This window comes from Aquarana catesbeiana, linkage group LG09 (genome assembly GCF_042186555.1).
Source record: "Aquarana catesbeiana isolate 2022-GZ linkage group LG09, ASM4218655v1, whole genome shotgun sequence".
Taxonomy (NCBI): domain Eukaryota; kingdom Metazoa; phylum Chordata; class Amphibia; order Anura; family Ranidae; genus Aquarana; species Aquarana catesbeiana.
This window is the reverse complement of record NC_133332.1, coordinates 113,651,231-113,676,383: the sequence shown is the minus strand read 5'-3', so window position 1 is coordinate 113,676,383 and position 25,153 is coordinate 113,651,231. Positions and strand designations below refer to the sequence as shown.

Genomic DNA, 25,153 nt, shown 5'->3' with positions numbered 1-25,153 from the left:
TGGTGTCAGTGGCAAGAATTATGCCCCATGTTGGTATCAGTGACAGGGATAGTCCCTCATATCAGTGGGAGGGATAGTGTCCCTAAGGGCTGGATAAAGGAAAGCAAAGGTCAACATCTGTCCCCGGGCTGCAATTTTCAGACCAATGCTCTAAATGAAAAAAGTTTGTCATTAGTTCCACTTTAATTTATTTTGCAAGCATTGTATATTGATTATTTTATTTTAATATATTGATTATGTTTATTTGGCAGAGTGAATCTTAAAATGTTGGAGATTTGCACTGATTGCACTTAACTAAAGTACAATATTTGATGAGTGACAAGTGCACTTTATTTCAGTTGCATGTAGTACTTAATGCAAGTTTAAACTTTTGTTTTCGAAGACGGAAGTTTTGCCTTCCCTCTGGGGTTTGTTATCATTTATGTAACAATAAACTCTCACTACCAGAATGGAACAGCGAGGAAATTATTCAATGGGTGTTTCCACAATGAATAATATCTAAAACGTGTGGTTTTAAACACACTGTGTACACGCAGCCTGTGTCACTTTGCGCTCAGATGTCATTGCCCAGCAAAGAGAGGAGAATAGTTGTGTTGAGGTTTTCTCCACGTCTGGCATAGTTTTTTCTGTAGAAGGCCATATTACACTCAGTGGGAGGAAAGGGGTGGACACACTGTAGGAGGAAGCGTGTTTTCCTGGAAATTTAGTTTCCTTATTCTTTCTGGGCAAAAGCTTCTAAAACAGTAAAGATCACAGCACTGCTAAGTTGTTTAGGACACAGATATTGACTTCTAAGCTGAATTCAACCCAGAAATGGAAACATCTCTCTGTCACCAAGGACTGATCATTTTAACGCTGTGTTTTGTGACTTCCACAGCTTCTAGGAATGGTAAGTACAAATTACTGGAGGAGACTTTAGTATGATTGTGTTTTTCTAGTGTCATACGGTATCTCTGATTGACAATAAAAGTTAATTCTTTGGGAAACAAAATGAGAATGTCAGTGACCTATTAAGTATTCAATTTCTGATATAGTCTGTTATGCTAATCAATAATCAATTGCACTGGTTGGTACACTAATATTAATGTCCCCAAAAAAACTTTTTCATTTATTATTTAAGTAGCAGCACTAAAATTATAAAACACTATAGGCGATTTTTTTTTTTTGGAATCCTAAGTGCAGTGAAATACACTTTTTTTGAGTCTATTATACTGCTTGTGTTGTCTGTGAAGGTTTTCAATTATCCAGGTCATGATGTCATAACTAGTACAGTAGTAGCTAAAGGCTACATTTGTGCATTTATTATTTTTTTAAAGCAGGTACACACTATAGGAAAATCAGGCAAACGATCATTGTTGTTTATTGTTTCTGATTATGCACAGTCTTTCGTATCTGATTTTTCTCGTACGAAAACAGTACACATTGAACGAAAATCGCTCTGTTCATGTCCGAGAAAAATGTTGGAGTTTTTCCCTTCTAAAAATTTTAATTTGGAAAGTCTCAATCGTTTGTCAAAAGTTGTGTACATACTATACGAAAATCGAAACAATCTTTTTTTCTTCTGATTTTCTTATCGTGTGTATCCTATTTTACTCTGCAGCCTGTAAGGATCTTGCAGACTCTCAGTGCACTCACCGGCTGCCGGTACCTCCGATACGGGCAGGCAGTTTCTGAATGACAGGAAGAATCAATGGACTACGAGAGTGCTCACCAGAGCCCTCGCAGTTCATTGAGAACTATAAGCCTTCAACCGTGGTGGCCAATGGTACTTGTAGTTCATTCATTCACAGAATTCTGTGAATGAATGATGCAGCTGTGTGTGTAGAGCCCCTGTGTTTAAATGTTGACAGCGGGTGCAGGGAGACGATCCACTGTCACAGGGAGGAGGGAAGAAGAGCTGGAACATGTAATATGTTCCACCCTAAGTCCCCAATCACACAAGCAGTTAGATCAGGTCCTCCTGTCTGTTTTTCAGGCGGACCTGATCGGACCCGCCATCCTTGTCTATGAAGGAGCAGATGTAAACGGACTTGTGTCCATTTAAACCCACCTACCACCAATCCGGCAAAAGCAAACGGAAGGGGATCCATTCCCCTCTGTCTGGCCAGATCGAAAGGTAGTTGGGTGTAAACAGACTGCTGGCCCATTTACATCCGACTGCCCATAGAGCAGAGCAGGCTGTGGCAATGTCTGCTCTGCGTAAGCGGACCCTGTCATCTGCTCCGCTCAACTCAGCAGGGATCAGCAAACAGATCCCCTCCTGAGAAAAACAGATCTGGCCTGTGTAAAAGGGGCCTTTATATGGATGAAACATGTAAGGTGTCCAAAGGTGAACTTATCCTTTATGCTGGCCATACACAGTTTTTCTTTTTTGCTTTGTTCAGCTGGCAGGCTAGACAAAATAAATAAATACATAAATAAATAAATAAATAAATAAATAAAAGATTCCTCCTTCTATATAAGCAAGATGAATAGAGGATTCCCCCCCTCCCGGAACATCATATTCTGACAGCAAGTCAGCTGCTATCAGAATACACTTATCACAGGCTGCAGATGATGATAAAAAACATTTTCCAGCATGACCCTTCAACAGAACTTGATCACACGATTGACTTCAGGGTCAGCAGGGACGGCCGGAATTTCAATCAGTGTGTGATTATCCTACAGGGATCTACAGCGACTGCACTTCCAAGTGCATTTCCAAGTGCACTTGTAGTGCAAAGTGGATTTGCCTTTAGTAAATCAACCCCTATGGAGCGCACTGCACTGCCCTGCCCTGCCCAGGGCTGAGATGGGCACAGACACTATTTTTATTATGGAGACGTTGGACGCATGAGTTTTTAGCATGATGCAATGCATGCATTAAAATGCAACAGTGTAAATGGGTCCTGTGTGGCAGAGCTCTTTAAAGTGATTGTAAAGGCTCGTTTTAAAAAAAACAAAAACAAACATGTTATACTTACCTGCTCTGTGCAGTGGTTTTGCACAGAGCAGCCTGGATCCTCCTTTTCTTGGGTCCCGCTTTGCTGCTCCTAGCTACTCCCTCCTTTGAGTCAGCCCCTCAGCCAGAAGTCTGCTACAGGGGGCAACCAAGCAGAGTCAGAGCTCCCTGTATCCATTCAGGCATGGACCCCCGACCTGGCCCTGCCCCTCTCCCCCTGATTGGCTGACTGACTTTGATTGACAGCTGCGGGAGCCAATGGTGCTGCTGGTCTGTCTCAGCTAATCAGGAGGAGTGTCATGGATGGCTGAGGGGATCGTGGACATTGCTGGAGAAAGATGGGGCTCAGGTAAGTAATTAGGGGGGCTGCTACACACAGAAGGTTTTTTATCTGAATGCATAGAATGCATTTAGATAAAAAAACCTTCTGCCTGTACAACTCCTTTAAGGCTGGGTCACACTAAAACACGCAGCGGCTCACAGCAGGGGGTCCAGTGCATCACTATTCACCATTTAAGGTTCGATTTCAGCCCAAATTTTGGGCTGAATTCGGGCCTGAAATGGACCAAAAGACGCACAGGACTCCTGTGTAATTCTCATTATAGAGAGCTGGTCACAATCTCTTGCTATGAGATTTGAATGCGGGGAAACACAAGTGTGAACCCAGCCTAAAACTCATGTCTGGATGAACAGTAATATAAATCCTTTGGAAGGTGAAACAGCTCTCTTATATGTATGTAATTTTTGTTTTTAAATAATGGCCTTGAATTCAGCTTAAGGGGCTCATTCAAATAGGGAGCTGGGGGAAGGGGATGGAGTGGTATAAGTAGTTTTATCACCTTCTGACCACCCACCTAAAAACGGACATGCAGCCTTTGCTTTGTGGCTGCAGCAAAAATTAAACTGCATGTTGTATTTGGTGGGTTACATAGAGGGTTATTTACGAAAGGCAAATCTACCCTTTCAAGTGCAGTCGCTGTAGATCTGAGGGTGATATGCAAGGAAAATAAAAAAAGAATTTTAGCTTGCACATGATTGGATGATAAAATCAGTAGAGCGTCCCCTCATTTCAGATCTTCTCCTCAGATCTACAGTGACTGCACTTCCAAGTACACTTGCAGTGCACTTGTAGTGCAAAGTGGATTTGCCTTTAGTAAATCAACCCCACAGTTACATAGTTAGTCAGGATGAAAAAAGACAGAAGTCCATCTAGTTCAACCATAAAAATAAATGAATAAATAAAAAATAATATTAAACAGTCCCATATACGCAATCCTATACCCACAGTTGATCCCGAGGAAGGCGAAAAACCCCAGCAAAGCATGATCCAATTTGCTACAGCAGGGGAAAAAATTTCTTCCTGACCCCCAAGAGGCAATCAGATTTTCCCTGGATCAACTTTACCTATAAATGTTAGTACCCAGTTATATTGTGTGCATTTAGGAAAGTATCCAGGCCTTTCTTTTTTTTTATAACAAACGATTTTTTATTGTTTAAAAGAAATAGAAAAAAAAGAATAAAACATACAGTCTGGTATCAATGTACATCATAAAAATGATATTCAAACCATAATAACATAAAAGGTTGTGACAAAATAATACTTCGAAAGCGTACAGAGTACATCATAAGAAAAAACCCATACATGAAGTTATTATCTATCCATGGTCAAGGTACTTCGCTTAGTGCCTAGTTATGTGTCAATAGGATGTGCTTATGGGATTTCCAAGGCTCCCATCTACGATCAAATAAGTGCATTCTGTCCTGTAGAGTATACAATATCCTCTCCATAATCATTATCATATCAATTCAATCTTGGATGGAAGTTAGGGGGACAACTGGGGATTTCCAGTGAAGGGCAACAACCCATAGGGTGGATATACATATCGTGTGTATGAGACATTCCTCTCTGCGGAGGATTCCTGGGATCGTTGCTCCAAGTAAACACATCAGGAGCGTGAGCCTCAGAGGGGTTCCGGAGATTGCAGAGGCAACCGCAGTCACCCTTTCCCATATCGGGGATAGAATTCTACAATCCCAAAATATGTGTTTGAATGTGCCCAGCATCTGACATCCTCTGAAGCACAGTCCCGATGTCCCTGGGTACATTATATGAAGTCTGGAGGGTGTGTAGTACCATCTAGTTAGGACCTTATCGGCTGTTTCCCTAACCGCTAGTGATTTAGTGGCCTTCCGAAGGTTTGCTAGCATGGTCTCCCAGTCCTCCGGAGTAAATTGTTCATTCCAGGCCTTTCTTAAAGCAATCCACTGAGCGGGCCAGAACCACATCTGGAGGGAGTCTGTTCCACATTTTCACAGCTCTTACTGTGAAGAAACCTTTCCATATTTGGAGATGAAATCTCTTTTCCTCTAGGCGTAAAGAGTGCCCCCTTGTCCTCTGTGTTGACTGTAAAGTGAATAACTCAACACCAAGTTCACTATATGGACCCCTTATATATTTGTACATGTTGATCATATTTCCCCTTAATCTCCTCTTCTCAAAAGAGAATAAATTCAGTTCCTCTAATCGTTCCTCATAGCTGAGCTCCTCTGCCTCTTATCAATTTGGTTGCCCTTCTCTGTACTTTCTCCAGTTCCCCGATATCCTTTTTGAGAACTGGTGCCCAAAACTGAAATGCATATTCCAGATGAGGTCTTACTAATGATTTGTACAGGGGAAAAATGATATCTCTCTCTCTGGAGTCCATACCTCTCTTAATGCAAGAAAGGACTTTTCTCGCTTTGGAAACCGCAGCTTGGCATTGCATGTTATTATTGAGCTTATGATCTACCAAAACTCCCAGATCCTTCACTACTACAGATTCCCCCAGTTGTCCTCCCCCTAGTATGTATGATGCATGCATATTCTTAGCCCCCAAGTGCATAACTTTACATTTATCAACATTAAACCTCATCTGCCACATATTCGCTCAATTAGACAGTGCACTGAGGTTGGCTTGTAAATTAGAGACATCCGGTAAGGATGTTATTCTATTGCATAGCTTAGTGTCATCTGCAAAGACAGAAATTATACTTTTAATCCCAGACCCTTTATAATTTATAAAGGTATTAAAACGTAAGGGTCCCAACACTGAACCTTGGGGTACACCACTGATAACCATAGACCATTCAGAGTAAGAATCATTAACCACTACTCTCTGAATTACTCTCTGTCTTTTAGCCAGTTTTCTATCCATTTACAAACTGATATTTTCAAGCCTCTATACTTTACCTTACACATTAGCTGTGTGTGGGGAACTGTGCCAAATGCTTTTGCAAAATCCAAGTATACCACGTCCACAGCCACCCCTCTGTCCAAAGTTTTACTTACCTCTTCATAAAAAGAAATCAGATTTGTTTTACAACTTCTGTCTTTCATGAATCCATTATGTCTGTTGCTTAAAATATTTTTTTTCAGCAAGAACTCGTCTATGTGGTCTTTTATTAAACTCTCCAGTATTTTCCCGACTATAGAAGTTAAACTAACAGGCCTATAGTTACTTGGTAAAGACTGTTCCCTTTTTAAATATAGGCACCACATTGGCCCTATGCGAATCCAGTGGTACTATTCCCGTCATTAATGAGTCCCTAAAAATTAGAAACAATGGCTTTGAAATGACAGAGCTCAATTCTTTTAGGATCCATGGGTGGATGCCATCTGGTCCAGGTGCTTTATCGACCTTTAGTCTGTCTAAATATTTTTGGTCTATATCACTTTTGAGCCATTGTGGATCATTTGGGGCTGTGTCAATACCACCCCCATTATGGATTTGAGCTCCCCCATGCTCCTTTGTATACACAGAAGTGAAGAATGTTTTAATAAATTTGCCTTTTCTTTGTCCCCAGTCACCCACTCTAGATTATTTTGTAAAGGGCCTACATGCTCAGACCTGACCTTTTTACTATTAATATATTTGAAGAATTTTTTGAGGTTTGTCCTGCTATCTTTTGCAATCTGTCGTTCATTTTGAATTTTTGCGTCCTTGATTTCCTTTTTACATATTCTGTCATATTCTTTGTAACATTTAAACGACAATAGTGTTCCTTCATTTTTATATTTTTTAAAAGCTCCTTTCTTATAGTTTATAGCTTTTTAAACTTTGGCCGAGAGCCACATAGGTTTTATTTTTAGCCTTTTAAACTTATTGCCCATGGGAATATACTTTGCAGTGAGTTGACAAACAGTCTTTTTAAAGAATTCCCATTTTTGTTCTGTGTTCATCTATGCCAATATTCCCTCCCAATCTAAGTCCTGGAGAGCAACTCTCATCCTTGGAAAATTAGCTCTCTTAAAGGTAAGTGTTTTTATCTTTCCTGTATGTGTTTTTTGCTTAGAGCTAACATCAATTGAAATCATGTTATGGTCACTGCTACCCAGATGTTCCTTTATATGAACATTAGTAATAAGCTCTGCATGGTTTGAGATTACCAGGTCCAACAGATCACCAATCCTAGTTGGGGCCTCAATAAACTGGACCATAAAATTGTCCTGCAATAGGTTTATACATTTTTGCCCTTTAACTGATCCAGCAGTGCCACTACTCTAGTCAATTTCCGGGTAGTTAAAATCCCCCATTATTATCACTGCCCCAACCCTTGCAGCCCTTTCCATCTGTGCAAAGAGCTGAGTCTCCACCTCCTCATTAACATTGGGTGGTCTATAACAAACGCCAATGATTAACTTTGAACTACGCACATCTATATGCAGTTCCACGCATAATGCTTCAGCCACATCACACTCTCCATCAATTGCGTCCTCATTCACACTCGCTTTGAGATCACTTCTCACATAGAGACAGACATCGCCACCTTTCCTTTTTACCCTGTCTTTCCGAAAGTGTGCATAGCCAGGAATATTAATAGCCCAGTCATGTGAGGAATGAAGCCAAGTTTCAGCAATACCGATTACATCATAGCTCTCCTCGTGCACTAGAGCTTCCAACTCACCTATTTTGCTTGGCAGACTTCTGGCATTTGTGAACAAATACTTTAATGCATTATTACATTTTACTCTGGTGTTTTGCATATCTTTTTTAGTAGTACAAATGGCACTATAATTTCCAATGGTTGTTTGCAACATGGGAACTTTCTTGTCACCTGCCATAACCCCCCCCCCCCCCATCTATCCCCATGCCACCCTCCATAAATGTCTGGCCCCTAACTGACCTGTCTGCCCAGTTCACCCTCCCCCCCCTCAATCCTAGTTTAAATACTCCTCCAACCTTCCCATAAATCTCTCCCCCAGCACAGCGGACCCCCTTCCATTCAGGTGCAAACCATCTTTAGCATATAGGTTGCACCCCAATGAAAAGTCAGCCCAGTGCTCCAGAAACCCAAACCCTTCCTTCTTACACCAGATCTTAAGCCATGCATTCAGCTCTCTAATCTCCCCCTGCCTTTCCCTGTGTTTCTTGCACATGGCACAGGCAATATTTCAGAGAATATTAGAATGAGAAACACAACTGGCTTCAGTGTTTGGGGCCATGTCACTACCACTTTGCAACAGCATACAATGCGGGTGGTTTAGCCTAAAACAAGTGGTGATGAGGTGACATATCACTTCCTCACCACCTGCCAAACACCCTCCGAAAAGCAATCCACCACAGATCTCTTTTCGGGGGCCAGCAAGAGCTGCCCCATGTGAGAATGAGCCCTAAAGCTTGAACCTGAGCTGAAGAAAAAGTTACCTGTTACAATGGGGCCCCCTATTGCACTGCAATACTTAAAACTGGGTTCACACATGCTACGGTCGCGGGTCACAGCAGGGGGTCCCTGTTCACGGTATCAGGTGCGAATCAGGTCTGAATTTTGGCCTGAATTCACACCTGAATTGGAACCAAAGATACGCAGGACCCTTTCCAAATGTGGACCGCGGCCGCCCCGGAGTTGTGTGAACCGGCTCCATTGAGAGACGGTCACACTCTCCTGTCATGGGGAAACCCACATCCTATTCGCATAAGTGTGAACCCATCTTAAATGTAAACTTTCTCTACGGGATGGTGAATAGGGTCAACTACTTACCTGATTTCTTGCTCCTCCAGCACTCTTCTCCACTCGGGCCCTCTAAATCATTACATACAATGTTGAACCACTTGTCATATTGTAAGTGATGACATCGGAGAGCTGTGACCACTCAACCAGTGAAGAGGAGCTGCTGGGGTGAGAGGTCTAATGAAGAGGAAGAATCCTGCAGAAGAGAGATTAGGGGGTTTTACTTTATTCCTCTCCCCCTAGGCAAGCATTTAACCTTTGCAGTTCAGGGGGCCCCACTGCATGGGTGACTTTTTCTTCAGCCCGGATTTCAGCTTATAGTGATATCATCTTTCTGCCCACTACCCACTGATTGGACAATAAGGGAGCGGCAGCACGACTCTTCACACTACACTCTCTACTTCTGTCAGTGTGTTTCCTTGCAGTATATGTGCATTTAGCAGGGACTTATTAGCTTCTGGTGCTGCCCTTTCACATCCTGTGTGCTACTGCTTCCAAGACATCAGGAGACAAGGTCTCAAGATGTTTTATATCTCTGTAAAGTTCATCTTTGAGTCACTTCCTACATCTCTAGCAATATGCCTTCACCTTTATGTCCCTCTCAGACATTGTTTATTTTATGAGGAATGCAGTATGATTATGAGAAGTAATTACCAGAATACAGGGACAAGGGTGGACGGTTAATGATTCATTGGCATTTCACAAATGCTCAAATCTGTTGGGAGAAGCCCAGTACTTAAAGGTTTATTCTTGTTTCCAGTAAGAGGACAGAGTTCTTTACATCATTTTCTTCCTGACTGCTGATGTATCTACATGGTCTTCATGAAAGTGAAACTATTTTGTGTGTTTTGCTTTGCAGTTAGTAGTGTATGTGACTGATAAAATCAGCCATTCCTTAAACTGGACCAAACTGTATCTAAGCACAACAAACTGAAAACACTGACTGAGCCTCTTTCTGAGATTTTGTGTTTACAGGTTTTTTTTTGCTAGAAAATTACTTAGAACCCCCAAACATTATATATATATTTTTTCTAACACCCTAGAGAATAAAATGGCTGTTGTTGCAATATTTTCGGTCTTACAAGCACACTTTTTTTTGAAAAAATACACTTTTTTGAATTAAAAAATAAGACAACAGTAAATCTAGCCCATTTTTTTAATATTGTGAAAGATAATGTTATGCCAAGTAAATTGATACCCAACATGTCACACTTAAAACCTGCGCCCGCTCGTGGAATGGAATCGTGGACAAACTTTTACCCTTAAAAATCTCCATACGCGACATTTAAAAAATTCTACAGGTTGCATGTTTTGAGTTACAGAGGAGGGCTAGGGCTAGAATTATTGCTCTCGCTCTAATGCCCCGTACACACGGTCAGATTTTCCGACGGAAAATGTGTGATAGGACCTTGTTGTCGGAAATTCCGACCGTGTGGAGGCTCCATCACACATTTTCCATCGGATTTTCAGACACACAAAGTTTGAGAGCAGGCTATAAAATTTTCCGACAACAAAATCCGTTGCCGGAATTTCCGATCGTGTGTACACAAATCCGACGCACAAAGTGCCACGCATGCTCAGAATAAATAAAGAGATGAAAGCTATTGGCTACTGCCCCGTTTACAGTCCCGACGTATGTGTTTTACGTCACCGCGTTCAGAATGATTGGATTTTCCGACAACTTTGTGTGACCGTGTGTATGCAAGACAAGTTTGAGCCAACATCCGTCGGAATGTCCGATCAATGTCCGACCGTGTGTACGGGGCATAACGATCGCGGCAATGCCACACATGTGTGGTTTAAACACAGCTTTCATATGCGGGCGCTACTCACGTATGTGCTCACTTCTGCACGCGAGCTCGGTGGTACGGCGCATGTTTACATTTTTTTTTTCTTATTTATTTTACCTTTTATTTTTTATTTTTACACTGTTCTTAAAAAAAAAATCGTGTCACTTTTATTCCTATTACAAGGAATGTAAACATCCCTTGTAATAGAAAAAAAGCATGACAGGACCTCTTAAAGAGGAAGTAAACCCTGATTGGTTTTACTTCATCTTTTGCTCGCTGCTGCAGCCTGCAAATGAAAAGCATAATAGGCTAGTATGCATCGCATACTAGCCCATTATGTGCCACTTACCTGCAAAAGAATCCAGCGATGTCCCCTGTGTGGGCAGCGTCCATCTTCTGGCCCTCTTCCTTCCGGGCCGCGGACTCCGGCTCTGATTCGCCGGAGCCGCGTGATGTCACTCCCGCACATGCGCACGGGAGCCGCGATTAACAGCATAGGCTAGGGAAGAAACGGCACTTAGTTTTGTTTCTTCCCCGCGCATGCGCTGTTGGAATTTCTGGCGGACTACAAGTGAAATATCTCCTAAACGGCGCATGTTTAGGAGATATTTCCACTACCTATAGGTAAGCCTTATTCTAGGCTTACCTACAGGTAGAAGTCCAAAAAGTGGGTTTACAACCACTTTAAATATACGATCTGGGGTCCAAAAAATTAAATAATTAAATGTCATTTAAAAAAAAAAACATGTCCCTTTAAGAGCTATGGGCGGAAGTGACGTTTTGACGTCGCTTCCACCCTGCAATGATATGGAGACGGGTAGGGGCCATCTTCCCCTCACTCATCTGCATGACTAACAGGGAGAAGAACCGGATCTCTTCCGCTGCTACCAACTGCTCCGGTAAGTGGCGGAGGGCACCAGAGCGTGGCAGGAGGGGGGGTGCCCTCTACCGCTACGTATAAAAGTGATCTTGCGGCGAATCCACCGCAGAGAACACTTTTATCTGAAAGTGGACTGCCCACTGCCATAACAACGATATTCCTCTTCCTCTTCTAACGACGGCGGGCGCTCCATAAGTGGTTAATTCATTATATTCAAAGCAAACCCACCACCTATTCATGTCTCCATGCTTTATTTTGTTGAGATGCTCAGGCTGCATTGCATGACACAGGTCATGCTCAGGCTGCATTGTATGACACAGGTCAGGCTCAGGCTGCATTGTATGACACAGGTCAGGCTCAGGCTGCATTTAATTGGCACTGGTCAGGCTGCATTTCATGGGCACTGGTAAATATTTTAGTACAGCATTTGGTTCAGAATATTTTTTTTCTTGTTTTCCTCCTCTAAAACCTAGGTGCTTCTTATGGTCAGGTGCGTCTTATGGAGCGAAAAATACAGTACACAGGTTCTGTGGCTGATTAAGGTGGTAATTAAACTCACTTGGTGCCTTATCTGTATTAAATTAGCCTCAGAACCTCAGGCTAAATTCGTAAGGAAGACCACCTTTAGTGGTGACATCGCGCCACTGGAAGGCTTTGTTCTAAGGTATTTGATACCTTAGCACATTATGCAATTTTCTTACTGGGTTTTAAAAAAAATGCAGTTTACTACCGCTTTAAAAAAGGGTTAAAACAAGTAAATATGATATACTTTCCTACCTATTTAGTAAGGCTAGTAGCTTAAGGATTAAAAATAGTTAATTTAGATTGAGAACATTTAGTTCTGCTTTTAATGCAAACTTCTGACCTAAGATTGTGGTCAACATAGAGCATTAAAATACATATTGAGAATTTAGCAAAAATTCCCCTAGCCCCCTCCTTAGCCCCCTTATTACATGCAGCTGGGGGTCTACCCCACCCCTGCAGATCTGTAGGTTGCATCCATCAGAGATGGAAGGGGGGGGGGGGCACCCAGCTGTGTGTTATGATGGGGTAAAGGAAAGGAACCATAGAAACGTATTACTAAATCCTGAAAATGTACATGAAGCTATGAACTGTTTAGAGGCAAATTATGAACTACATTTTTACACATAACAAATGTGAGTATTCTTTTAATTGAAGGCTGGAATTAAACAAGTAACGTTTCTTGCAGTTTGTTTATTTGTTGCTAATCCTTATGAACAATTTTTCTCAAATCCAGAGTCCTAGTGCAAGAAACCATGAAGGGCCCCCCTGACCGCCAGGCCCTTTCCATCGGTCCCAGGGCCCTTTCCTCTAGACCTAGAGCACTTCTGTCCAGGCCTGGGGCCCTTCCCACCGATCCAGGGGCTCTTTACTCCTGTCATGGGGCCTTTTATAAGCCTCGTTTCACACTGCAGCACATAAAGTCGCATGGCAGGTTAAACACATTCATTTCAATGAGTGCCATCCTAATCAATGTGACTCAAGTAGCAGCGACAAAAAAAGGTTCCTGCACTACCCCTCTGCGACTTTGGTGTGATTTGAGTGTGTTAAACCACAAAAGTCCCAAACAAATCAAAAGCAAGCCACACAACTTTGGGGTCACAGCAGTGTGAACTGAGCCTTACTGTAATGCAGCACCCACCACACCCCCCAGCCACCCCCCCACCCCCCCCCCCCCCCCACGGTAGAGAAGAAAAAAGCCGCTCACAGGACACTTACTCCTTTCTAGTGGTGAACGCCCTCACCCAGCCTCACAGGTGCTGGCTCTGCACAAATCTTGGAAAAGAAGGAAGAAAAAATCGGGACGGCCGCACTTCCGTGTAGAAAAAAGCACATTTATTGTAATAAAAAATAAATAAATGCAAAACAGGTCACATCACAAGTAGATGAAGTGGGATAGCTCCTAACGCGTTTCACATCAACCAATGCTTATTCATAGCTTACGGTGGTGGAATGCCAGGACCCAGTTGCAAGTGCGGCCTTTATGATAGTACAAGAAAATGGCCACTGCCCAGACCAAGGAGCACATGGAAGGGCAATGCATGTCCAGCAAAACCAAAGAGATTCCCAGCTCAACTTACCGACCAGTCTGCACTAAACCAAATTATCCTAAAAGTATGTGTTAAAAGCAGGGGATTCGTTAGCACACATTTACCCCCCCCCCCCTTAAAGGCACAGGGGTGCACTGGACACCCAGCATACAGCACATTGTCACACATGTCATTGCACTATATGCTAGGAGTCCAGTGTGCCCAGGGGTGGGAAGGTTCAGCTATCATGTGACCACTGTGACTATCTGTCATTATAGTCACATGATGGGAAGCCAGTCCTGGCAGCTTTGGATCGAGAGCTGTCCTTGAAAGTGAGCATGCTCTCAGCAAAGAAATATCAGTCGCCCGGCAAAAAACTGTGGGCGAATGCAGCTATGGTCTAACTTGCAATAAAAACACCTCACTCTCTAAGAACTGTACATCTACAGTATATAATATGGATTATGTCAACTAATCTGCTGCTTGGGTTTTCTTGCCCATAGGCAGACCTGCCTACTTGTTAGCATCACATGTGAATACTTCAATCTATTTTACATTCAAAAAGGTTTACTTTAACTCTAATGGAAAAAAAGGTGAGGGCCTTGAAATGCCTATGCTGTTTGACAGGGATGGTTGGATCACAAGACTGGCCGAACAGATGTACACATCTGTTGGCAGGTAGCACAGTTTAAACACAGTATTTGTATTGTAAGTGCGTATTAAAGGTATAGAAGATAGGTTAATCTACTCATCTCATCTTCTTCTCTTCCTCATTTTGTCACAGCCAAAATGTCTGATGTAACAACAATTTCCTTTCATGATGCAATTCAAGCTGTGAACTTGCTCTGTGTTTAGATAGCTGTTACTCAGCTTGGTGTAATTTAGGTTTTTAAAGAAAACAACATGCACCTTTATTGCAAGAAATATAGGGAAAATAAGATATGTGCCCGCTGTACCATGTACTTGTATGAAAAAGTATCCTGTTCTCTTTGTATTGCTTCATTTGTGTGAAATCCCTGGTGTTCCTGCCAGTCCCCCTGGTTTCTGATTAAAAATTAACCACATTAGGCATGAGAGCACATCGTGGTCAGTTCCTTAGCTGTACTGAGAGCTCAGCCTGCTCTCCTCCAATGATCTGACTTGACCTGTCACAACCCCCCCACCTGCACAATTATTCACTGGGGATACCAGTGTGCTGCTGTTTCTCCTCCGCCAGCTCTCAAAGGTCCTTATGCAGCTGAGAACAAATGTTATGTGATCACTTATACACAAGGGGAAAGATAGGTGTTTATAATGTTTTTCTTATATCTATGCACAAATGTTTTGCCTTTCATTTCTATTTTTAAAGGAATGAGTTGTTGTACAAGGTATGAGGATTGTTTACTTTAACTTTCAGGTCTTTAAAACAGGTCTGTGTTTAGGCCTTAAAGTGGTTCTAAAGCTGAAGGTTTTATTTTTATCTTAATGCATTTAATACATTTATGTAAAAACCTTCTGGATGCAGCTTCCCAGCTCCCTCTTATGCCCCGTACACACGGTCGGACTTTGTTCGGACATTCCGACAACAAAATCCTAGGATTTTTTCCGACGGATGTTGGCTCAAACTTGTCTTGCATACACACGGTCACACAAAGTTGTCGGAAAATCCGATTGTTCTAAACGCGGTGACGTAAAACACGTACGTCGGGACTATAAACGGGGCAGTGGCCAATAGCTTTCATCTCTTTATTTATTCTGAGCATGCGTGGCACTTTGTCCGTCGGATTTGTGTACACACGATCGGAATTTCCGACAACGGATTTTGTTGTCGGAAAATTTTATAAGCCTGCTCTCAAACTTTGAGTGTGATGGAGCCTACACACGGTCGGAATTTCCGACAACAAGGTCCTATCACACATTTTCCGTCGGAAAATCCTACCGTGTGTACGGGGCATTATACTTACTTGAGCCCCATCTTGATCCAGTGATGTGCATGAGAGCAGCATCTCTCCCAGGTCTCTCTCTCACTCCTGTCCATTCAGAGGAGTGTGGCTCAAGAGGCTTGCTACTGGGGGGACTAGGCAGCGGTGAGGAGCCAAAAAGAAGAGGATCAGGGCTGTTCTGTGCAAAACCGTTGCACAGAGCAGTAAGTACAACATGTTTGTTTATTTTTTCTTTTTACAGTACAACCTTTATAATCACTTTGGGCTAGTTTACACCAGATGCAGTCCAGTACAGTTTTTTTCTGCATCAAATACACATGAACAGTGGCGGCGCAAACAAGCTGAAAAATTAAACTCTTAGTAATGCAAAATGGTATATAGCCATTTATCAGGTGATTATATATCATTACTGCTAGATACAACTGTGCCCATCAAATGCAGCCTCACTGTGCCAATCAATTACAGCCTCACTGTGCCCATGAATTGCAGCCTCACTGTGCCCACCATATGCAGCCTCACTGTGCCAATCAATTGCAGCCTCACTGTGCCGTCATATGTAGCCTTACTGTGCCAATCATTTGCAGCCTCACTGTGCCAATCAATTGCAGCTTCACTATGCTCATCAATTGCAGCCTCACTGTGCCCATCATATGCAGCCTCACTGTGCCCACCACAGTAGGACAATCTCATCCACATTTGAAGTAAAAGAAAATAAAACCATTTAACATAAGGTGTCCTCATCAGAGCCCCCTTTTCCACCAGATGTCTCAATCAGAGTCCCCCTTTACAGCAGGTGCACCCCTTTACATAAGGTGGTCCAAACTGAGTCCCCCTTTACAACAGGTGTCTCCATCAGCATCCCTATACATCAGGTGTTCTCAACATGGGGTCCAATGACCTAGTTCACACCGGTGGTGCAGTCAGTTTCAGAGCATTCCAGTGCAGAAAACAAAAGTAGAACATGCTACATTTTTTTCTGCACAGAACTCTACTGAAACACTGAAAAAAATGCATTGAAAACGCACCAGAATGCAACAAAAATGCATTACAGCAAAAAAGAAACCCCAGGAAAGTTTGTGAAAAAAGAGGGGAGAAAACACATGTAAACACATAAGAAACACACATGGAGAAACGCATCCAGAACGCATCTGGACTGCGTTTCTGTGGTGTGAATCAGTCCAGGTTTGTTGAAATAGATGAGCAGCAACAGGATGAAATATTTTTTGGGGAGAATACACTGCTCAAGGCTCCTTCCAGTTCTGCTCACTTGAGCAAAAGACTTTTGGTCTCACATTTTCTGCTAGTTTAGCCAGTACAAATTCAGATCAACCTTTCAATAAAAATGAAAATGGGAAAATTCTGCAGAAAAATGACAGTCTGCACCCACCAATCCCCGTATACTTAGCTTTCCAGAGCTCCCCCACTGGATGTGCAAAGTGACAGTAGGGGTTATTTACTAAAGGAAAATCCATTTTGCACTACAAGTGCGCTTGGAAGTGCAGTCGCTGTAGATTTGAGGGGGACATGCAAGGAAAATAAAAAACAGCATTTTTGCTTGCACATGATTGGTTGATAAAATCAGCAGAGCTTCCCGTTATTTTAGAACTTCCCCATCTACAGCGATCTACAGCAACTGCACTAATAAGTGCACTGCAAGTGCACTGCAAGTGCCCTTCAAGTGCAAAGTGGATTTGCTTTAAGTAAATAACCCCCAGTGTCTCTTAAAGGATAATAAAACGCTTGAAGTACAACCCAGCCAATCAACCTTCTATGCTGTTCTGTGGTTTGCATTATTTAGTAAACCGCACAGTTATTAAACTACTGAAATGGTTTATGCTGCAAAGAAATATCCATCAATAAAAGAATAATTCCATCACTATGGGGTTGATTTACTAAAGGCAAATCCACTCTGCACTACAAGTGCACTGCAAAATCTGAGGGGAAGATCTAAAATCAGGGGAAGCTCTGTTGATTTTATCATCCAATCATGTACAAGCAAAAATGCTGTTTTTTAAAATTTTCCTTGCATGTCCCCGTCAGATCTACAGCGACTGCACTTCCAAGTGCATTTGCAGTGTACTTGTGGTGCAAAGTGAATTTGCCTTTAGTAAATAACCCCCATAAAGCCTCAACAGAAAAACTGAAAAGGGTTTAACCTTTCCCCACTCTGTCCAATGCATTCATTTGTACTCAGTCCTGTTTATCCTTTTCTCTGTTTTTTGTTTTTCAAAAGCAGCATGGTGGAGAAGATGAAACAACAGTGCTTCATTTATGAGCTCTATTTTAAGAGCTCTATATTGATATAAAACAACGATGACTTATAATACAATAATGCACACAACAAAATTCTGTTTGAGTAAACAGATATCAGCAGATGTTGGTAGTTACCACCGATTGCTGAAAATGAGGGTTTGGTGTGCCCCTGTATCCTCACATCACTTTGCATAAAATAACCACTACCTGCTAGTTGGAGCAGAGGCATGTCCCAAAATCCCCAGCAAACCCTAAATTCCCTGCCCATTACGTTTGCAAGCTATTGGGAAAATTAGAATTAAAATAGGTTGTTCAGGGGGGCTCCAAGGCATATATTAGAAATCCTATATGACAAACCAGTTAGACTTACCAATATCTTGTATTTTATATGTTACATATTGTACCAAATGGCAGACGCAGGGGGTGTTTACAATGTGTGAATCAAGTTTAGGCTTTCTTGTCCAAGGAGAGGATTATCCTACCAAATAGAGGCTTCCTGTTCCCCTGCAAAAACATGTGCATTTAGTATTTTTTTTCAAATAGACAAGCTTAGCCTTTAAAGTTATGCAGTCTAAATGCAATAGAAGATTTGATTAAAGAGATCCACCGAAAACAGGGGGGGCTGGAGGTTGCCAATCCCAAATACAATATATAAAGGAGCAAATGTCCCCCAGATAAATAATAGGACTTTTCAGGCAACAAGAAAAAAGGGGGTCTAAGTAAACATTAAAAAGTTAAATTTTATTGGTATATAGGAAAAAATATATAAAATTATTCAGGTGCAGACACCACCGAAAATATAGTAAGTTAAAAACAACAACAAGTATACAAAAACTGTATCGTTAATGCGTGGTAGACATTCAGCCTGACATTCAGTCCGATATGCTATGGTAACTCTGCCTCATCTTGAATGACCCTGATGAAGGGACCCAAGGTGTCCTGAAACGCATCGGGCTGAATGTCTACCACGCATTAACGATACAGTTTTTGTATACTTGTTGTTGTTTTTAACTTACTATATTTTTGGTGGTGTCTGCACCTGAATAATTTTATATATTTTTTCCTATATATCAATAAAATTTAACTTTTTAATGTTTACTTAGACCCCCTTTTTTCTTGTTGCCTGAAAAGTCCTGTTATTTATCAGGGGGACATTTGCTCTGCAATAGAAGATTTTTTCCATTTCTAGAAAAATGCCTAAAAAATGTTTTATGCTCAACTCTATCTATGCTTTTGCACTCGACCCTTTCTAGCAGCCTCTGCTGTGGTTATTTTGGATATCTAGAGGCAGCCTCATTTATGAACAGGAACAGCAAAGATCCTGGGGAGATAGGAGGCTATTATTTCTAACATCTTATCAGTGGTTGTGCAATGCCAGAAAATATACTAATACTACTGCATTTGTAAGATAGGTTAAGCAAAGAAAGTTGTTACATTTGAGATAAATGAAACACCATTCTGTTTCGCTTATCCTTAAGTGACACCTTTAAGCTGACTTCATCTGAACCTTAAGTTAGGTACACACTATGAGAAAACTGGAAGAAAAATTCCATACAAGGCTTGACCGTTTGATTAAAGTATAGTGTGTACATAACTTTCGACATCTGATTGAGACTTTGCAAACGAAAATTTTCAAAGGGACAAACATCAACATTTTTCTTGTACGCGAACAGAATGAAAGATTTCCGTTTAATGTGTAGGGTTTTCGTACGAGATAAATCAGATACCAAAGACTGCGCATGATCAGAAACTATAAACAACAACGAAAAAAAGCCTTTGTCGTATGAGAATTTTCGTACATTATTTCCTCCCTCGGTTCCAACTTACTGTGAAACAACAAGTAAAAAGCAGGACGATCGTTCCCTCGATTTTATCATGTTGTGTACCCAGCTTTAGCCTTATTTTTTTTCTAAAGAAATCTAAAAACTTTCTTTATACATATAGTTTGTATTCATATATGTACATGGGTGCAGCTATATTTGCTCACCGCCGATAAATGCTATGATGCTGTCTTTGGTACAGTGAATGCCCTTTACTGTTGCTTTCTATTTTTTTATATATATGCAGGCTTTGGGCATGCTACACACACTCAAAAAAAGTTATCATTGTATACTGGGCATGTGTAGCATGTCCAGTCCCTCTGCCCTTCTCCCCTTTAATGCCCTGTACACACGATAGGATATTCCGGCAACAAATGTTGGATGTGAGCTTGTTGTCCGAAAGTCCGACCGTGTGTATGCTCCATAGAATATTTGTTGTTGGAATTTCCGCCAACAAATATTTGAGAGCAGGTTCTCAAATTTTCCGACAACAAAACTTGTTGTCGAAAATTCCGAGCGTGTGTACACAATTCCAACGCACAAAAGTCCACGCATGGATGGAATCAAGCAGAAGAGCCACACTGGCTATTGAACTTCATTTTTCTTGGCTCGTCGTACGTGTTGTACGTCACAGCGTTTTTGACGTTTAGAATTTCCGACAACATTTGTGTGACCGTGTGTATGCAAGACAAGTTTGAGCCAACATGCTTCGAAAAAAAAAACACGGTTTTGTTGTCGGAAAATCCTATCGTGTGTACAGGGCATAACAGTACACAGCAGTCTGATTAATAAAAGCTGTATTGTTGTGTACACAGAGAATGTGGGCAGCTCTAGCTGTTAAAAAAAAAGAAGTCTGACAGTGTTTTTTTCAGATGCTACAGAAAGATACAATGTAACATATTGTAACATTTGTATCATTCTGTTCATTCATCTGTGGATCAAAGGGATAAACTTCTTTCTACAGATAAAGTTAGGAACCTGCCAAGTAAAAAAGTTTTTTGTTTTTTTTAAATAAAATGTTTTCTCTGTTTAACCCCATTATTAACCCTTAGTTTACTCTAATCAGCCATAATTAACTCCTTATTCTCTTTATTCATTCAATTGTTCTTTTCTTGATGTTTTTTTTGTTCATTTCTATTTTATTAACCAATAATATTTAAAAAATGTTTTGTTTGTTGGTATTTGTTTGTTAATATTTTTACACATTTAACATATATTTACATGTTTCCTGAGTTCCAACCACATATATGAATTTTTTTTTTTTTAATCCATCTGTTAGTATCATATTATGCTTATTTTACAATCGTTAGGCTGGTAAATAGTGCCGCTTTTGTTAGTATTTTATTAAAAAACTTACATTATACTCCTCCTGCTCAGGCATTCCCTTCTTTCTTGTGGGCAGGCGAAGCCCACAAGCATAAACTTTAGGGATAAGGTGCTGCTGAATAACCAGCATGCACCACCCGTTCTCACGCATGTGCAGTAAGCACAACTAGCAGCGCAGGAAACTTCTCAGGTTGGGCGTCGGCGTCAGAAGTGCTCGCCCCGTTGCCCCGTTGTGATGGCAACCAAGATAATCAGAATATATACAGATGAACACGGAAGACTGTAAATAAGCACATTGCAGGGAGAGAGCAGCGCAGGTGATATTTGCTTTTATGTCCCAAACCATAAACTATAATGGAATGGCAACAAAGGGCTTTGTTCCCTTTTTTAAAACGCCGCTTAACCTTCCTGACGGTATGATTATGTCAGATTTTTGATGCTGAAAGCGGTACAATTATTTTGCATGGAAATTTGGTGTTTTATATTGTAGGCCTGTAATTCTTAGGAATAACTCAATTAAATCTGTCCAAACAAGAGTTTAGTAGACATCCCGGGTATGATAAAGTTTGAAACACAAAATCATAAATAATAATATAATAAATAACTATCAATAATTATAACAAATAATAATATAATAATAATAAAATGTATTCAATAATGTAATCAAATCAAAAACACTGAAATTTGCTCAGTTGCAGAATTGTCACTGTCGTCACTTTCAGTGTTTGATGACGAATTTCCCCACAAATCACTATCGCTCAATTCTGCAAGTGATTCTAATTCACTATCACTCAATTCTGCAAGTGATTCTAATTTATTATTTCTGTTTTCTAGCTGGTTTAAAACCGCTTTTGAAACAAAGGGACACTTTTTGGTTGCTATGGACAATATCAAGTTTCCAGGCAGAAAGAACAATATATATAATATAAAACTGCATGCAGGGCACTGGACAAAGCACTAGGGACAAAAGGGAGGTGAAATGATTTCATATAGTAATATAATCTGTAGGATTACAGTGTACTGTATGTGTTCTGTGCTTTTAACCTTTTGAATTTGGCGCCGGACACGGCTCGCACACAGAGCGGGGAGACATCGAAGGATCCTGGGGACAAGGTAAGTAACTTTGCCTGTATCCTGCGATGTGATCCCAAGTGTGGCTCAGGGTTACCGCTTTTGGTATGGAAAATTCACCCTGAGCCACACTCTGATCTGCCTTTACCCACGTCACTTCCGGTTTTGAAATACCGCAATTCTAGCCGAGGGAAATGATGTGAGGCGCCGTGGAAAGGATGAGGCAGATTACAAGGGACCCCATAGCAACAGCCCTGAATGGGTGAGTAAAAAAAACATTTCCAAATGTTGTAGCTGATGGTTATTGCTGTTGAGCACTGTAAAGTTCATTTTATGGGTGGAACTCCGCTTTAAGCCACTTAACGCTCATCTCTCCCTCACTGCTAGTGATTGACAGAGTGCAGGTGAGAGGAGGAAGTATACCCAGTACAGAAGGAGCTGTGTCCATTTTATAAGTGATCTGAGAGTAGCATAGATATTGGCGGTCCTTATTTGCAGCTACACTTAACACCACCTATGAAACAAGAAGAGAGGCAGAGTTGGGGTGAGAAAGGACAGGCCCCACTGTTAACACAGTTTACAATTTGTTTAAATTTACTTCCAATATTTCTGTTGTTGTTGCTGGTAGCGTTGTTAGTCTGTCATTGTGCATTTTGGCAGGGCCATTTACAGGCAAATAACGGTAACAAATGCAATCTTTATTTAGCTCACCCTGTCTCTGTATATTTTGTGGTTTATAACGTATCAACCCCTGCTATTGTCAAACCTGTTTAATCAGTTTTTTTTCCCTTAGAGCTTACTGCCATATTAAAAGCCTATTTACTGCTATTGGTGTGAATTGTTGTATGGTCAAGTCCAGTTAGGGGTGGGACAGGAGAACCAAACAATCCAGCAGCTCCTTAGAAGTCAGTGCAACACTACACTCACTGAATATTATGTGCGGTCCTTTGGTGATGTCAGCGGTTACACTTGAGGTCCATTATATCAAGAAAATTGCCCACCGCTGGGTTAGACCCCCCAATTCTTTTTTATCTCACTTTCATTTTTTTTTATAATGGGTTTTCAAAATAACAAATGCAATCATTAATAGGTTGAATTAAAGGTTTAGTGTAGTATAATATTTTTGGTAGTTATTTGGTGCATTTTGTTCATGGAAGTCTACATATCAGATCAAAAAGAGACAACTAGGGGAGCAGAGGGAAGTGGTTCTAAAAGAGGGACAGTCCCTTCAAATAAGGGGAAGTTGGAAGCTGTGTGGTAAGCCTTGTGCAGTTTGGTGCTTTTACAGTAATCGCAACCGTCAGACTTGCTTTGTGAAGTCTGTTATATAGTTTTTACCAAAGTCTTGCTGCATTCTGTGCTGTACAGATGTCCAATCTACTGTATATGCAACAAAGAAGTTGAATAGGTCATCTGATAACTACACTCAGTACATTCAGTGAAATGACATTCTAGGGTACAGACTATGGGGTTGATTAATAAAACTGGTGAGGGCAAAATCTGGTGCAGCTGTGCATGGTAGCCAATGAGCTTCTGACTTCAGCTTGTTTAATTTAGCTTTAACAATAAGACTCTGAAGCTGATTGGCTTCTATGCGAAAGTGCACCAGATTTGCACTCTCCAGTTTCAGTAAATCAACCCCATGGGTTCATAACTTGATCCTGCAGATCTGTCAGCTCAGCTGCTCAGAACCTTCCCTTTTCTAGCTTTGGCAATGTATGTTTTCTGACTATAGCAGTGTGACCCTGTAGGTCACATAGATTGTGGTTTGAAGAAAAGAGAAGCACACTAAATTCTGTAGACAAACCCTTAAGAGTTGTATAGTTAATTATGCATATAGGGATGATCAAGCCCCAATCCAAAGAGTAGATTACAACTGTTTTATTTAGTAAAATCAGTGATAGCAACAACACCTTAGTGTAATTAAGAGGATAACTGACTAAGCACTATCAGACATACATGGAAGTTCCTGGTTCCACCAAGCGTTTCCAACACATTGGGGCTGATTTACTAAGGCAAGTAGACTGCACTTTGCAAAGTGCAGTTGCACTCTACAGAGCTTAGTAAATGAGCAGAAGTTCTGCTGTCTTCCATCATCCAATCATGTTCAAGAAAAATTATGTTTTTTTTATTTTCCTTTTCACGGATTGGGTATTCTTTGCAAAGTGAAACCTTATTTTATTTACTAAGCTCTGGAGCAACTACACTTGTAAAAGTGCACAGTCTATTTTCCGTTAGTAAATCAACCCCAATGTGTATTACAGCTCTTGGTGTGATAAAGAGGCTGGGATTTGTAAATACACATACCCAACCATGCAGCAGTGGGATGGACAGGGAGCCGCAAATGTGCCAGGGAGAGAGGGAAGCACCTATCCAAGGTAAGTGATGTAGCAGTGGCTAGAAACCAACCATGGCCGCCCTGAGCAGACAGAGGAGACTGGATGAGATGTCAGCGCCAAGCCACAGACCGGAAGTAATGTCAAGGATGATCTCGGCAATAGGAACAGAGGCTGGAGAAGGCCAGGAATCTTCTCTCACATAGGATAACGCGCTTCAAAGCAAACAGCTTTTTGTTCATAGATAGTAGTTTACAGAACAACTTAGGCGAATTGTGGCAACATCGAGCCGCGTTTGGGGTGCTATTGAAAGTGACAGGGAATGCATAGGCATCCCCCGATTTGCAGCTATCTCAGATAGATCTCTCCCGCGGTTCGGAACGCAGAGATGTGAACAGAACCCTTAAATTGATATTAAAATCTTGGGGGGGTTTTTTTGCTTAAAAATAACAAACATGCCATACTTACCACTGGCGCCCCGCTGCTGTCTTAGCAAATTAGGAGGGAGAGTCCCGGACAGCCAAGACTCTTGTGCAACATCGCTGGATTGAGATGGGGCTCAGGTAAGTATTAGGGGGGCTGAGAGGGGCTGCTGCACACAGAAGGTTTTTTACTTAATGTATAGAATGCATAAAGATAAAAAGACCTTCTGACTCTAAAACCACTTTAACCTCCCTGGAGGTAATCCCGAGTGTGGCTCGGGGTTAATTTTCAGTACCATTAGCGGTAACCCCGAGCCACACTCGGGATTACATTGCAGAATCCTGGTCCAGGT

The 25,153-nt window shown here is 41.4% G+C and overlaps 1 protein-coding gene across 1 annotated transcript in view; it reads left to right on the top strand.

Moving 5' to 3' along the window:
• The first annotated feature begins 503 nt into the window (after positions 1–503).
• Positions 504–25,153, top strand: part of LOC141108006 (interleukin-13 receptor subunit alpha-1-like) — a 191,677-nt gene continuing 167,027 nt past the window's right edge. Inside the window, exon 1 of the mRNA XM_073599156.1 lies at positions 504–889. Coding sequence (XP_073455257.1) covers positions 814–889 — 76 coding nt within the window. The 5' untranslated portion in view covers positions 504–813. The remainder of the gene's footprint in view (positions 890–25,153) is intronic.